Genomic DNA, 16,451 nt, shown 5'->3' with positions numbered 1-16,451 from the left:
ATATATATAATTTAATTGAGCTATTCAGCTATAATTGTTAAACTGAATGCCATTTTTTCAGCTATAATTATTAAACTGAATGTCATTTTTTCACGAAGAACCAATGCACACACAGATAAAAAAAAAATGTTGAGATTTTTCGTGTGGAAAAACTCAACACGGGGCATGTCCCTATTAAATTTATTCACTGTAAGTACATGAATACGTCGTTCTCTCATAACAGTTAGAAATATGGTTACAATCACAGAGAAAAAATTATATTTATATTTATACAACACAAATAGAAATATAAGTATTAACACAACAACTGTATTTTGATTACAAATGTTGCAAACAATGGTCGACGACAACTGGTGGTCGGTGGCAGCAACAGATGATAGCGCCGCCGACAGTGGTCGACGGTGATAGACATGGTGGTGGTCTATGATGGTTGGCGGCTGTTGAGCATGTGATTACTCACTTGCACCTCTCTCCGTAACATACTCTAGAATTTCGTTTCTTTTGTTCCTCTACTCTCTCGCCTTAAGAATGGGGCCAATTTATAGAGTTTTGAGGAGCGTCAACTTAGTTTTTTGGCCTGTTACATTTCCAACCATCTGAATGGATGGTCAATGTTGGACAACCTTGATCATATGTGAGCTTCTAAGAATTTGGATGTCTTAAATACCTCGAAATTCTTGTATAGAAAGAGATTTTATGATTTTTGCTATCTATCATAATATACAAAATAATAAGGTTTAGCATCCAAGATTCATCCTTTAAACTCATATTTATAACTTATGCTCATGTTACTATGATTAATTCCACTAATCTACAATATAAACAATAGATTAATATTTCCCTCTAAAAAATATTTAGATTAACAGATAGTTCCGCTAATTTTTTAGGCTAATTTAAATCGATGTTAATTAATAACATCTTGAAACAAAGTAATTTAAAATTAAATAAAAAATTATTATCAAATTGTTATATTTGAAAATAAATGCAAATAAATTAATTTAAATGATTTTTTGAAAATTCAAACGTTAAATAAATTAAATTTGAACATATTACAACTTATTTGTTAATAATATTCATGAGCAACCTCGTATGTTGTTCAACATGTAAATTTGTTAAATAATCTATTTTTATATGATATGTTATTTAAATAAAATTTATTAATTAGGACTTAATTATATATTCGTTACTTGCTTATTATAATTTAATATTAATATCTATACAAAATTAATGCAATTTCTTTTTTTTATTTTAATGAATTATTTCATAAGTGCTTATTTTTATTTTTTTATTGCAACAAAAACTTGCTTATAATTTATATATTATCTTATTTATTCAGCGTAAATTAATTAGATGCTAATTTAAAATTTATTCAATTACTTATTTTTTAGTTTTACAAAATATTTGTTGATACTTTTATATATAAAAAAAAAATCTAACTTTTTTTTCGCATTTTTAGCTTGTTTGCTAGCTTAATATAAAAAAAAATTAAGTACAAATCAAAATTTTAATTATTAATATAAACAAACTAAATACAATTCAACTACGATTATAAAAAAAAATTAACCTAAATGAGTATGAACATATATGTGAAAGCACAACTCAAGCTCGAACGAAACTTGAACAATTTATGATTCAACTAAGTCGAGTACATAAGTCAAGTGTACTCTATAACGTACTCGACTTTATTACAACTCCATTTAAAGGTTTCAAAAATGATTCAACCCAACAACCCAATTGGAACCTAGCTCAAAATGAAATCGTTTTGTTTGACCAATATTACTCTTTAGGTTGGATTATGGTTAAAATTATAGAATTGATTGTCGAACAAGCTAGATTAAAGCTGACCCGAGTTGGTCTACAATTGATCCGATTATTATAGGGGGTTCAGATTGACTTAAACGAGTCATATCCAAGTTAAGTGTGTCATATTGAATTAAAACTAATTACAAAATCTATATAACTAATGTGTTAAACATGTTCAGATCGAGAGGAGTTCACGTCAAATATTTTGACCCATTGGGTCAACGTGTAGTCTGATCTAAATCCAACAATCACTATTTTCTAATAACTTTATTTGTGTGCTTGTTAATATCGAAATAACTTCCATTTAAAGAGGAGTTATAGTTAGCACACACTATAAGTTGATCACCAACTATCAATTTAAGTTGATCGCCGCAAATATATTCATTCATATCAAATTCTTAATGGTTTGATCTTAGCACACCGAAATACATTGGTTCGATAGTTCAAAAAAATAGCCCCAAGGATTGATTAGTAAATATTATTGTTTGGGGGCCTAAAAGTAGTGGCATTTAAAAGAGCAAGTCTTTGTTTGGTCAAACTTTAAATACAAAGTCAACTCTAAAATAAAAAGAGAATATATTCATCACAATGTAATATTTATTTATTTTATCATTGTTGTTAGCCATGTCTTGATCTGGAATGAAAAGTGTTATTGTCAAGTAGATCGTATCCATATAAAACTTAAAATTACATGTAAATATTAATTTTGAACTCAACAAGCAATTTTAATAAATTCATTTTTAAACGAGCTCTCTAAATTTAGGGAATTTATATACATACCACATAATTTTTATGTTATTGCATGCTTAACAAATAAATTTTGATATTTACTAATTAATAATCAGTTTTTTTAAGGAAAATAATAAATAATTTTATTTATGAATTCATCGAGCTTGCATAAACCAATATTTAACATAGTATGCTCAAGTCAAAATAATAATAACAATTGATAAATAAATAAATAATTTTAAATTTGAATTAAAATTTAACATCAAGCTGCTTGTGTAAATACCAAAATCAAGAACATTTAAGGGCCTGTTTGGGCAGCCGCAGCTTATCCAGATAAGCTGTTGATCAGCAGCTGATCCAGATTCAGCTGTTTGATTTATATGTTTGGAAGAAAGCGTTTGGAAAACAGTTGTCTTCCACAGTCGCATACAATGCATGAATGCTTTCAAAATTGCGATACATAATATTAAAAAAAAAATTATGTATCACAATTTATCCAGAGTCAGTTGTTTTCCAAACGCACAAACCAAACAGTCGGACAGTTTTTCCGGATCAGATGCTGATCAGCAACTTATCTGAATAAACTGCAGCCGCCTCAAACATACCCCTAAATTTAATTTCTGATGTAAATGTCCAACCCCATATTTAATAACCCTATCATTTTTAATTAAATTTTTACAATTTGTCAAGCCAAAAACAACATATCAACACGTCACAATCAATATCAATCACAAAAGTAATAGAGCCATTTACATACATACCGACCATCTAAACTTTATATTTTACATTTAACCCCCCCAAATTTTCATATAAGACTTGCATTTACATATTTTCAGAAGCATATATATCTGAAAGAGAAAAATAGAGGAAAATAGAGCAAGAGTGTAGCTGCCTATTTCCCTTTTGGTCCAAAAAGACGGAGCACGTTTCGAGACGAGCACGCTTACTTCATTAGTTCATTTCTCTGCTTCAGAAAAAAAGAAAAAGAAAAAGAAAAATTATCTTCCTTTATAAATAAAAACTGTCTTCTCTCCTTCCATACATGGCTGTCTACTCCTCCATAGACTTCTCTGGTGTCCCTGTCTTGCCCGGCAAACAGCCACTCCAGCGCCGGACACTCCCTCACTGAGCTTCCTTCCTTCCCTGCTTGCCTTCAAGCTCCCCCAAATCATCTCCGCCGTCGCGCCTTTATTTGGACCCCAAGCCGGAGCTGCAGCTGAAGGTTATATCTTCAGCTTAATCACCGGCGGCGTCTCCGATCTGCTATCCGTCCACTGTTTTACGATGTGCCGGAGCTTCCAAGAGTGGTGATGATGAAATCCCCTGCGAGCGCGGCCGCCGCGGCCGCCGGGGCGGGTGCGGGCAATACCGGCGGGGGGCGGCGATGGTAAGTGAGGAGTGAGCGCGGATCGTTATCTGCACTTAAGTTAGATTTGTTTTTTTTTTTTTTTCGGAAGGGATGCGTTGGGATGCAGGTGGGGAGAGGAAGACGATAAATCCGGAGCTATGGCACGCGTGTGCTGGGCCGCTGGTAACGCTTCCGCCGGTGGGGAGTCTCGTGGCTTACTTCCCGCAGGGACACAGCGAGCAGGTGAGAGGGGGGAGATTATGAGCTAGATGGTACCCTTGCTATTTTTGCGCTGCAATATGTGTACCTATTTTGTCTTGTTTCAGCTTATTTGGTTTTTTTTCCTCTGTTTAGCTTCATAGTGTTATTTTGTGGATTGAATGGCGTGGTTTTGTGGTTTTCTTTGCTGTTATTGTTTTAGGTTTTTATGTTCATATTATAGTTTTTAAACAATTTTTTTTTTGGGGATTTTTGAACTTTTTGCTGTTTCTGAGAGGAATTATGAGTTTTTGGGCTCTGAGAATCTGTTGCATGCAGTAAATTTTATAAGTAAATGGATTTTTAAGAAGTAATTTTTAGGCGTTCGTTGGATTTGCGTGGCGAAATGATGTCTAGTTCTTTGCTCCTTTACTTATTTTAGTTTAGTTTGTCTTATTTCTGTTTATTTGAATTTCTCCTCTCTTTTCTTATAGTTTTTGCTGATTATCTTTTTCTCTATATGCCTTGTTGTTTCTCTGTCAGCAATAGTATTCCGAAGAACAATTTTGGGATTTTGACTTTCCCATGCTGTTAGGTTTAGAGAATACTACCGCTAGTTGCTTTTTTCTGAGAAAATACTAATGCTAGTCTAAGGAGTGCTACGAGGTTCTCTGTTAGCAACAGCCATGTGCTTTATCACAGTTTATGCCACGATGAGTTCTGTTGAATTTTTCACTCATTGTTGGAGTTTTCTTCTTGTGTCTCTTTAGAACTGTTCCCCTAAACAAAGCTAAAAAGCTGGTATGACCTGCTATGGATGGTAAAATTGCTTTGAATTGAGGATGTAGACTTGTAGAAGGCTAACTGTTTTTCATGTTGGTGGAAAGAGTTGAGTTTGTACTAATACATCATCTAGAGCATGGTGTAATCCTAATGTGGGCACATGAGTTAATTTTATTGTGTGGAGGGAACAAATTGAAATTTTTTTATAAGAAATATCGAGTAATAGATGTATATTAATATATGCTTATTATATATAAAAATATAGTAAAAATTTAAGGGGGCATGTGACCACTCATACCCTCCTTAAATCTTCCCTTTCTCCCATATATTTTGCAATTTATGGCCTGAAATGGTGGATTCCTTTGATTTTCCTCTATTATGGCGTATTGCTTGGAATTAGATAGATGGTACTCCTTATTTTGTTGGATTCAGATCTTAAATTTTCTTTTCCAGAGAGAATTTTTAATGAGTGTCTTGGAGTTATTTCACTTTTAGGTATCATTTTTAATTTAATTTCCCTTGAAAAGTTTAATGTAGTCTTTTTCGAATCATTAGAACTGGACACTGGAAGATCTAATGCCAACTTTACTTTCGCCTTTTATGAGGATTAAGAAACTTGCAACATGGTTGTTGTTAGAGATCTTTGAATCTCATGTTAGCTATAACATCTAACTGAAGTTCACAAGGCAACTACTTTTGTGCATTTATGAAGTTGTTTCTAACAAACTGGTAGAGGATAATGTTTTTTTTCTCTGCTTATTGGTTTATGTAATTAGTATTGCAGATTGGTTTTATGTTCATGTTCAATAGTTATGCTTCAGAACCCTATTTACACTTTCAGAATAAATAAAAGTTTTTGAAGCTTTCGATGTGAGTTTGGATGGTGTTTGTACAGGATGTTGCCTGAATTTTTCCTTGATTTATCTGATGTGAGGCCTATGTGTTGCAGGTTGCAGCATCCATGCAAAAAGATATTGATGCTCATTTTCCAAACTATCCAAACCTTCCCTCCAAGCTAATTTGCCTTCTTCACAATGTTACTCTGCATGTACGTTTAAATTTTTTATTTGCTCAAATCAAAATCTAGTTATTTTGAGGAAACAATCTTGTGAATTACCTTTTTTATTGATCACATTTACCCTCAACTCTGTAGGCAGATACAGAAACAGATGAAGTTTATGCACAGATGACCCTTCAGCCAGTAAATTCAGTAAGAACTTAAAACCTGTCTCCGTCGCTTATTGTATGACTATTTTTAATTCAATTCATTCTTAAGTTCCCTTACAGTTCATATTTCTAAGCATAAAACAGGGGCTTGTTGCCAACTAATTGTGTCACTTTCTCCTGCCTAGCTTGGTTCTGCATCTGTGATGTTTTCATCTTTATGAACAATCACATATTTTAGGTGCTCTTGGAAGGATTAATGGGAGCTTTCCAGCATTTAATTTTCTATAGTTTGTATTAACTTTCTAGTGATATATATAGCAATTAGAGGACACCTTTTTTTGGCATGCATCAATTGATAATGTTCAAGAAATTCCTTAAAAAACAGCGTCATTTTAGGTTTGTTGATAATCATTTAGCTGAAACAGCAGAATTTATGGAGGCTGATAGTATACATTTTTATTTTCCATTTTATTTGACAATCTCATACTCGTGATGTATAGAAACCTTAAAAAATATATATTGTCTGTTAGAATTGTTAGAGTTATTATGCTTAAAGATGTTATCGATATTACCACATTTGATTAATAGTTATGGTAGTAATTTATGATACTTGTTATCATAATTTATTCTCATTTTTTAGGATTTGTTCCTTTTTTTGCTTTTAGGTATATTAGTATTAGCACTACTTTTTGTAAGAAGTTATATTAGGAAATAATTTATTCTTATTAGAAATTATGAAGATTAAATTTATTTTCTTGGATTGGAATTATTTCATTCCTATTTTATGCTTTATGTTGTTTTCTTTATCTCAAAGTAATTAATACAATTAATTAATTGGAGATATATGTGTAATATCTTCTCTTTCATGTTATTTCATTTTTATTGTCTTTTCTATTTTATGATTCATGTAAGGATTCTTTATATCATCTGCTTCATATCAATAATATTATCATGTTGAATTCTAAAACATATCTTTTCTTTCATGTTATTTCATTTTTATTGTCTTTTCTTTTCTTTGATTCATGTAAGGATTCTTTATATCCTCTGTTTCATATCAATAATATTATCATGTTGAATTCTAAAAATCAACATATTATCAAAGAAAAATTTCATACCCGAGCCGTTGGTACTCTCTTTAGAGCCGTCATCCTCCCTTTGTGCCATCCTCCCTACAGGAAAGAAGGGAAGCTTTCTCTCCTTCTCCTGTGGCGACGCTTGCTCTTCTTTCTCGCTCCTAGGTTTTTGCTGATATTTCTAATGTCAACTCTTCAGTCACTCTCCATCGCGCCATCTTCCACTGGCGTTAGGGTTTCGATTTATCGTCCTACACCATCTTGATATCTAGTTTTGCTTTTGTCTGAAATCCTCTGCTCTAGATTCGATTAAGACGGTCCCTGCCCCCGCTGCAAATCAAGCCGTAGATTTGCTGTAGAAGCTAACGTTGGATTCCAAGAGCTAGACTCATGATGCTCCTGAGGTTGCTAAGAAGCTGACTGGTATTCCTTATGGTTCAGTAAATGGTGCGGAAGCACCAAAGGTTCAGATCCCATCATCAGAGAGATTTGTGACCCTTGTTCTTCCAAAGTACATGGATCATAATATCTGGTATCAACATAACGGTTATCCATTGTCAGCTTATTATTACAGAGCTTATGATGGTTCGATGGGATCTTAGGACAAGTATTCTAGGCATTTAAGCCCTGAAGGAGTGGAGATGCCACATGGAGTTTATGGTGATTTGTATCACCATGGATATGGATATACACCTTATGGTGCTTATACCTCTTTTGCTTATGTTGTTTTGCCTGTTGATCACGACACCCAAATGTATGACACCCAACATTACCAATATCCTTTTCCATATTTCCAGCCCAAAGCATTCCCAAATGGATCAAGCTCTTCCAATGGTGCTCCATTTCTCAGCCAAAACTTAATTCAGCTTTTTTTGCATATCCGGCCCTTGTGTCTGTAGATGCTGCACAATCAAATTCAAATGGATTAAATAATGTTAGTATCTCTGGAAACGATGTGCCCCAATCTCTAAAAATAATCAACAAAATTCAACCTTCACTCAACGGCCACCCTTCTCTTGGGTACCCGGATCCAAGATTCAATTTTGATGGAATGTGGTCTCTCATTCCATGGTTTGATGGATCTACCTTCTCTAATGGCCTTCTCGGTTGGTTTCTTCTTTATAGTAGAAAAACTCTAAGCAGACCCTCCTTCGAAACTTATTTTTGCATCAGGCCCTCTTTCAAAATCTTTTTACATCAAATCCTCCTTCGGAGCCTTTCTTGTAGCAGGCCCTCCTCCGGAGTCTTCTTCTTACATCGGACCCTCTTCCGGAATCTTTTCTGCAGCAGACTCTCTTCCTGAGTTTTTTCTGCAGCAGACTCTTCTCTTCTTTCTTGTAGCAGGCCCTCCTCCAGAGTCTTCTTCTTACATCGGACCCTCTTCCGGAGTCTTTTCTGCAGCAGACCCTCTTCCTGAGTTTTTTCTGCAGCAGACTCTTCTCTAGAGCTTTTCTCTATATCAGGCCCTTCGGAATTTTTCCTGCAGTCGACCTCCACCTGAATTTTTCCTGCAGCAGACTCTCCTCTAAACGCTTTTCCTATAGCAAGGCCGACCTTCGGAGTTTTTTTTCCTTTTTGGAGGTCATATCCTACAACTTTTTCTATTGGTTGTCTGTTTTTCTGGAACTTCTTTGCCTGCAGAAACTGTAGACAAAGACAACTCCTGTCAACTAAATACTCTTGGGGTTGATTACCAAATAGGGGATAAAAACTTCATGTTTTACCTCACAAAGAATATTCCTTGCTACAAAGAATATTCCTTGCTCATTGTTTGATGTTTTTAAATCCAAGTTGAACATGGTTTTCAACCATGTTTCAACTTGAGGGGGAGTATTACAAGTTATATTATCAAATAATATATTCCTGTTAGAAGTTACGATGATTAAATTTATTTCTTTGGATTGAAGTTATTTTCTTTCCTATTTTATGTTGTATGTTGTTTTCTTTATCTCCAAGTGATTAATATGAATTGATTAATTGAAATATAGGTGTTATATCTTTCCTTTTCTACTATTTCCTTTTTATTGTTTTTCCTATTTTGGGATTCATGTAAGGGGCGTTTATAATTCCTATTTCATATCAATAATATTATTCGGTTGAATTCTGAAAATCAACAATTTTAATCAAGCAAAAATTGTCTTTAATTATTTCAACTTCTTTACCCCCATTTGGTGATCATTCTCTTGTTGGTCAAATGGGAATTCTTTTTCATGCTATTGTTGGGTTTACATCAAGCGATATTCTGTTTGATTTCATTGGTTTCGCTTTGTTTCACTGGTTACTTTTTTCTCTCCTTAAGGAGATATTTGCTCTCTATTTGTCTCATTTCTTTTTGGTTTGTTTGCTTTTGATCATCGCTATCATCTCTCACTAAGGATTGATTTGCTCTTTGTTGCTCTCAAATTTGCTCTTTGTGGCTCTCAATAAAAGTAACAAATTTATTGTTAATATCTTTACATCTGGTTGTCAGTGTTAGAAATTATTAAAATTCAAATGTTTGCTTAAAGAATCAATATTCCTACATGAAGGCAAAAACTCAAATGATACCATTCAAAGTAACATTCTCTTTCTCTTTTTTTTTCATAGTACGATGAGAAGGCATTGCTGGCATCAGACCTTGCATTGAAAACGAACAAACTACAAACAGAATTTTTCTGTAAAACACTAACTGCCAGTGATACAAGCACACATGGAGGGTTTTCGGTGCCCCGTCGTGCTGCAGAGAAGATATTTCCTTCTCTTGTAAGTAGTTTCTCTTAGCTAAAGAATTTCTCTTTTAGCGGGAAACTTCATTTCTCTTAGTCCTTTTAAAATTTCATGCAGGACTTCTCAATGCAGCCGCCTGCTCAAGAACTGCAGGCAAGGGACTTGCATGATAGTGTTTGGATCTTCAGACATATCTACCGAGGTATTGTTAAGCTCAACACAGTCATTATAACTCAGTAAAATGATCCATTGTAGTATATATTTTCTTAAATGCAGACCATTGTTTAATGTGAAAAAGCGTAGGTGGTTTGTTTTGGCTTTTAGCAAGCACAAGTGCTTAGACGATTTGGAAAGCTCTGTATAATAGGAAGGTTGTTAAGACTCATGAAAGCCTTTGGTTTGTTTAGTCCCACATCGAATTGGTGAAAATATAGTGGTGTAAAAATAATACATGATTGGTCTTTACCCAAATGAGCTAGATCATTGGTGTACCTAACCAAAATTTGGACCCTCTTTTGGTTCACTTTCTCGATCACTTTGTCTCCCAATGTCCTATTCTAAGACATAGCTCTAATTCTCACTAACTACTGCTTATGGGTTCCCCATTCATGCTAGTATGTGATTATAAGCTGAAAAAATAGAAATTTTAAAATTCTTATCTCATACAAATAGCATTAGGACGCAATATCCATGAAATACTTCAAATCAACTTTATTTTGGCTCTGTTGACTCTGTCTTTGCACATTGTGTAATGGTTTAAAAATTTTCATATTGTGATCTTAGGTCAACCAAAAAGACACTTGTTGACAACCGGTTGGAGCCTATTTGTGAGTGGGAAGCGGCTTCTAGCTGGTGATTCGGTCTTATTTATTAAGTAAGTTTTAAGGAAAACAGGGTTCTAACAAATTGTTTTTAGATTTTTCTATTGCAGGATGCACATCCCATTGTAATTCAGCAATATGCATTTTTGTGTTTGTAACCTTAAAAATAATTTATTTATCATATTACCTTCTTCCCAACAGATATAATCTCCTCGGACGCCATTATCATACCGCGTGTAAAAATGTCATACTAATACACTTAGAAATTCAACGTTTCATATAATTAAACTTGCAGGGATGAGAAACATCAGCTTCTTTTGGGAATTAGGAGAGCTAATAGACAACCCACTAATATATCATCTTCGGTTTTATCGAGCGATAGCATGCACATTGGAATTCTTGCAGCTGCAGCTCATGCTGCAGCAAACAGCAGCCCGTTTACAATATTTTATAATCCCAGGTTTGTTGCTTCTTTTTTTTTTTAATTATATGTTCTTGTTGTCTTTACTTTATTGCATAAGGACTGGTCTTGCAGCATTTAGGTTTAAATTGTCAATAATCAGTGATAATATAAATCATACAGGTTTAAATTGTGCCTGCCGCTTGAGTATTACTGCTGTGTTTTAACAGGGCCAGTCCATCAGAATTTGTTATTCCCTTAGCCAAGTACAACAAAGCAGTTTATGGTCATCAGCTCTCTCTAGGCATGCGATTTCGAATGATGTTTGAAACTGAAGAATCAGGAACAAGAAGGTAAGACAGCATTTTACAATCTGAGTAAAATGGCAAATAGTACCCCAACCGTTTACATGGTGCAACATAATCCATGCTTTTTAAATTATGGCTAAAATGGTCTTCCATCGGAACTATTTCAACTCATCTTGAAAGAATATGGGACTAAATTGACACTTTTTTAGACTCTGGGTAAAATGATTCTCTGCAAAAAGTTAGGGACTGTATGGACATTTTTCTCTTTTACAATCACCATGAATTCTTGAAGTTTTGAATAGTCGTACGTGGGAATATAAATTTTGATAATTCGATGGGTCAATTTGAAAGTTAAACCACTTTTTAATCGCATGTGCCGACTGGCCTGTTCAGTCTATAAAACCTGGAAAACTAAATAGCCTTTTTCTTCCTCCTGCTTTATAGGTATATGGGTACAATTACAGGTATCAGCGATCTGGATCCTGTAAGGTGGAAAAACTCTCAGTGGCGCAATTTGCAGGTTTTTAACATGACTTCGAACTTTATGAAGTAGGTTAAATAATATGGCCCCTCAAGGGTGGTTCTTGTAACTATGAGTCTCACCAACTTCCCGCATGTAAAAATACACCCCCAACCTTTTGTATATCCTAATGTTATGGATATATGAAATGTTTTAAATGCTTAGGAATTCTAAAATTTGGAGAATAGTGAGGGGTTGGGATGTAAATTACTTTTTATGAACTTTTGTCTAGCTTCTTCTAAGATTCTAATTTAGTTATTTTAAAGTTAGTGGGAATGAATTATGAGCTTTTAAATTGCTAATCAGGTAGGATGGGATGAATCTGCGCCTGGGGAAAGACGCAACAGGGTGTCTATATGGGAGATTGAACCTGTGGCAGCCCCTTTCTTCATATGCCCTCCACCATTTTTCAGGACAAAACGTCCAAGGCAACCAGGAATGGCAGGTCCACCCTGCCTCTTGTTTAATTGTAGCTTCAAAATGACAAGCCTCTAGTTTTTTTTTTCTCCCTTTTTTTTAGTTCCCATTTTACCAAATTAAAATTTAGATGGTAAAAAAATTCATCGGTTATTTTGGAGTAAAATATTTATAGAAATTGAAAATAATTATAAGAAAACTGACAGTTTGGTTTGCCTTTCTGTGCAAAAGCTGCTATCAACTTTGTGTGTAAAAAATTTACCTTTTTTTGCCTTCAATGTGGTTGATGTTCTAAAATTTATGGTATTTCTGATAGAGTTATTACCCAGCTGATGAGGAATCCTATGTTGCAGATGACGAGACATCAGAGATGGAGACTCTATTTAAAAGGGCAATGCCCTGGCTTGGTGAGGAGATCTGCATAAAGGACGCTCAGTCTCAAAATACTATAATGCCTGGTCTGAGCTTAGCTCAGTGGATGAGCATGCAGCAGAATTCTTTGCTGGGCAACTCAGGGATTCAGCCTGATTATTTGCGCTCTCTGGCTCCTCCTATGATTCAGAGCCTCGGTGCGGCCGATATTTCGAGGCAGCTGGGTTTGCAGGCTCAGCTTTTACCGCAGAATAATATGCAGTTTAATGCTCCCAGGCTACCTCAACAAGCACAGCAGGTTGACACACTTCCAAAGATACAGCCCCCATTGAATCAACTGAGTTCTGTTTTTCAGCCGCATCAAGACATTTCAATGCAGCAGAGGCAGCAATTCATCAATCAATCTGTCTCCATTGCTCAAGCCCAAACTCCACAACAGCAGCAACCATCACTGTTGCAGAATAATCTCACTCAACCACAAGTTATGGTGCAGAATCAAATCCCGCAGCAACAATCACTGGTGCCGAATCAACATGTGATACAGGCCAATCTTGTAAATAACCATTCTCAGCAGCATCAACAGCTTCTCATGCAGCAGCAGCAGCAGCAAATCCAACACCAAAATCAGCAACAGCAGCAGCAGATCCAACACCAAAATCAGCAGCAGCAGCTGAACCGAATGACGGTTCAGGTGCCTAATCAAACAAATCAGATGCATTTATCTGAACATCAGATACAATTGCAAATATTGCAAAAGCTCCAGCAGCAACAACAGCTGCAGCAACCTTCACTCTTGTCACAAACTTTGCTTCAACAAGCTCAACTACCCCAAATCCAAGATCAGCAAATAACAATTCTCGAAGCAGCAATGCATCCGTCATATTCAAATCCATCTTCTCACCTGCCACAGAGTAGTCCTCCACAATGCGGTAAAGCTGCAGCCATGAATGTAAGAGTGCCGCAATCCTCACCATTGCTGCAGCAAAAGCTTCAACAGCAGCAAATGCCTCTTGCTGAGCTGCCTATGGGTGTTCTTCCAGTTCCATCGACCAATGTTCTTTCAACAGTTAACTTGTTAACAGCTGGAGGAACTCATTCAATGCTCACAGATGATGCCCCTTCTTGTTCCACATCACCTTCCACAAACAACAGTTCAATACTTCCTCAGCCTGTTATTAGTAGGATATCTCACCACAGCATGGTTACAACTGAAAAGTCTTTGCCTTCACCAGTAACAATTCTAAATCCCTGCTCTTTAGAAGCCCTTCCAGCACTTGCCAAATTAGCTAAAGATGTACCAAAGTTAGAACAAAATGTGAAGCCATCTGTGCCAATCTCAAAGCTGCAAGGCCAGGGAGTTGCGCCGCAGGTTTATTTGAACAATGCTGCTCAGATGGACTATTTGGATTCATCTTCTTCAGCAACTTCCGCTTGTCTTTCACAAAATGATGGATCTTTGCAGCAAAACCTTCCACTTTCTTCTTTCAATCAACCGTCATTGTTCAGAAGCACATTACCAGATAGTGATGTACAAGGAACTGATCTGAGGAATAATAATACCCTTTTTGGAGTTAACATAGATGTCCCGTTGGGAGTTCCTCTAACTAATGATCCCTTACTTACAAATAGTATTGATTCAGGAAAATTCCAAAACCAATTAACCGGGAATGCGATTACGAACTATACTACCTCAAAAGATGCACAGCAAGAGATGTCATCTTCAATGGTTTCTCAGTCTTTTGGAGTTGCTGATGTGGCTTTTAATTCTATTGATTCAAGTTTAACAGAGAGCAGTCTGTTGAACAGAAATTCATGGGGACCAACTTCTCAGTTCCAAAGAATGCGCACTTATACCAAGGTTGGTTGTCCCTGCTATTCAATTTGAGGGTGATAGTTTTAAAGTTGTCTAAGAAAGTGAATACATTTGCCTGGCCAAACTCATTAAACATATCATTAATGCATAAGCATGTATATTATGACTTTAATTTTGCTTTTTTTTGTGAGTGTTAATTGATTATTTTCAAATATTTTTTCAATAATCTCCCAACTTTTTATTTTGCTCTCCCTATTGCAGGTTTACAAGCGTGGAGCTGTGGGTAGATCTCTTGATATCACCAGATACTCTGGATACGATGAATTGAAACGTGATTTAGCTAGAATGTTCAGCATTGAAGGACAGCTAGAGGACCGGCAGAGGATTGGATGGAAGCTAGTTTATGTTGATCATGAGAATGATGTCCTGCTTGTGGGAGATGATCCTTGGGAGTAAGTTCTAAGATGCATCTGTTTTTCACTTCATTTTTTTTTAATCAAATTTCATTCTAAATTATGTTGAATTGCGCCTTCAACGTTCGATGAACAGGGAGTTCGTGAACTGTGTGCGATACATCAGGATTCTCTCTCCACAAGAAGTTCAGCAGATGAGTTTGGACGGCGATCTCGGCAACGGCCTTCTACCAAATCAAGCTTGCAGTAGTTCTGATGGTGGGAATGCCTGGAGGGGTCAGTGTGACCAAAATTCAGGCAATCCCTCCACCGGATCATATGATCATTTGGAATGACACTCATCAGACGACTTTTCAATAGGTTAGCCAGACAATACTTCGTCCATTACTTAAGAAGTAAAGCATCAAAATAATCCTATTGACTATATTTTTCATGGGGCCATTTTAATCCCAAAGTCTAAAATGTGCCAAATTAGTTCTATTTTAGTTCTCCGTGGGATTATTTTGATCTAATAAAAGAGTTTGGGATGAAATTGGCACATTTATTAACCCGGAGTAATAAGGGCCTCCCTTGCAAGAAAAAATATTGCGTCCGGACAGCAGAAGTGATACAGCGGGCCGGAGCGGGAGATCGGACCTCCGCTGTATCATGTCCGTTGTGCGGACGCAACTCGTGCCCCAACTCGGGACGCAATATTCTCTCTCCTTGCAAAGAGTAATTAGGTGACTATTTTAACACTTTTGTCATAACCTAAGCTTTGTTTTGTGATTGCATAGCTATTTTGAGAATGAACTGAAGCTGGCAATCCAGACCACCTCATTCACCTTGTAAACTAGAAGAAGTAAAAGTAGGAATTGAATGCAGAGAAGAAGAAGATGCTTGTTCTCTAACAAATGAACACGTTGAGGTCAGGTGGTAGGCCCATTGATTCTTATTGATTCATCTATTTAAGAAGCTGCATTTGTTTTGGATGTCTGCAAGCTGTAAGTCTTCAGTTTTTCTTGTTGTGCATATATGCTTGTTGTCTTTAGTATAAAGTTGTAAGAACTGAACTCTACTTGAAAATATAGACTTAAATTAGAGTTATGTATTGCAGTTATTGGTGCCTAAATTTGTTTTAACTTCTGTTTTTTTTTTTTTTTTTTTTTTTTTTTGTTCACTGATCATAACAGCACTTAGCAGCAAGTAATTACAGCAGTAAAAAACCTGCTCATGCATTGTTTGATCAAATATCCACAACTGGATTAAATAATCTTTTGGTTTTAAAATATATTATATCTTTTGGTTATTAAAAACTTCGATTTTAATTTTTATTAAGCGGAGCAAATTGAAAAATTGAAATTAAGTGGAGGATAAAATCAAGTTGATATTATACATATAAGATGTGCAAATCTTAATGTTTGTTCAAGGTTGAACTCTAATCAAATCAAATTTCTATTTGATAAAATTCAGTTTTATTAAAATTGTGATTGGCTTGATTTTTTGAATTTCGGATTTTAAGGTTTGATCAAATTTGAAAATAATCAATCCATACTCATTGAATTATCACCCTTACATATAAGGTCGTAAAATCAGCTTTG

At 35.4% G+C, this 16,451-nt stretch overlaps 1 protein-coding gene across 1 annotated transcript in view; it reads left to right on the top strand.

Annotated features, from left to right (window-relative positions):
• The window catches only part of LOC110039367 (auxin response factor 19-like), a 21,554-nt gene extending 5,809 nt beyond the window's left edge, over positions 1-15,745 (top strand). Inside the window, exons 2-17 of the mRNA XM_020744399.1 lie at positions 3,632-3,808; positions 3,863-3,919; positions 4,008-4,123; positions 5,811-5,909; positions 6,015-6,071; positions 9,688-9,843; positions 9,925-10,009; positions 10,591-10,681; positions 10,924-11,088; positions 11,259-11,381; positions 11,781-11,856; positions 12,163-12,301; positions 12,627-14,503; positions 14,720-14,910; positions 15,008-15,231; positions 15,648-15,745. Coding sequence (XP_020600058.1) covers positions 3,632-3,808; positions 3,863-3,919; positions 4,008-4,123; positions 5,811-5,909; positions 6,015-6,071; positions 9,688-9,843; positions 9,925-10,009; positions 10,591-10,681; positions 10,924-11,088; positions 11,259-11,381; positions 11,781-11,856; positions 12,163-12,301; positions 12,627-14,503; positions 14,720-14,910; positions 15,008-15,206 — 3,608 coding nt within the window. The 3' untranslated portion in view covers positions 15,207-15,231; positions 15,648-15,745. The remainder of the gene's footprint in view (positions 1-3,631; positions 3,809-3,862; positions 3,920-4,007; positions 4,124-5,810; positions 5,910-6,014; positions 6,072-9,687; positions 9,844-9,924; positions 10,010-10,590; positions 10,682-10,923; positions 11,089-11,258; positions 11,382-11,780; positions 11,857-12,162; positions 12,302-12,626; positions 14,504-14,719; positions 14,911-15,007; positions 15,232-15,647) is intronic.
• Positions 15,746-16,451: the final 706 nt, after the last annotated feature.

Source organism: Phalaenopsis equestris, unplaced genomic scaffold, assembly GCF_001263595.1.
Source record: "Phalaenopsis equestris unplaced genomic scaffold, ASM126359v1 Scaffold000002, whole genome shotgun sequence".
Taxonomy (NCBI): domain Eukaryota; kingdom Viridiplantae; phylum Streptophyta; class Magnoliopsida; order Asparagales; family Orchidaceae; genus Phalaenopsis; species Phalaenopsis equestris.
This window is presented reverse-complemented; position numbering and strand designations above follow the sequence as displayed.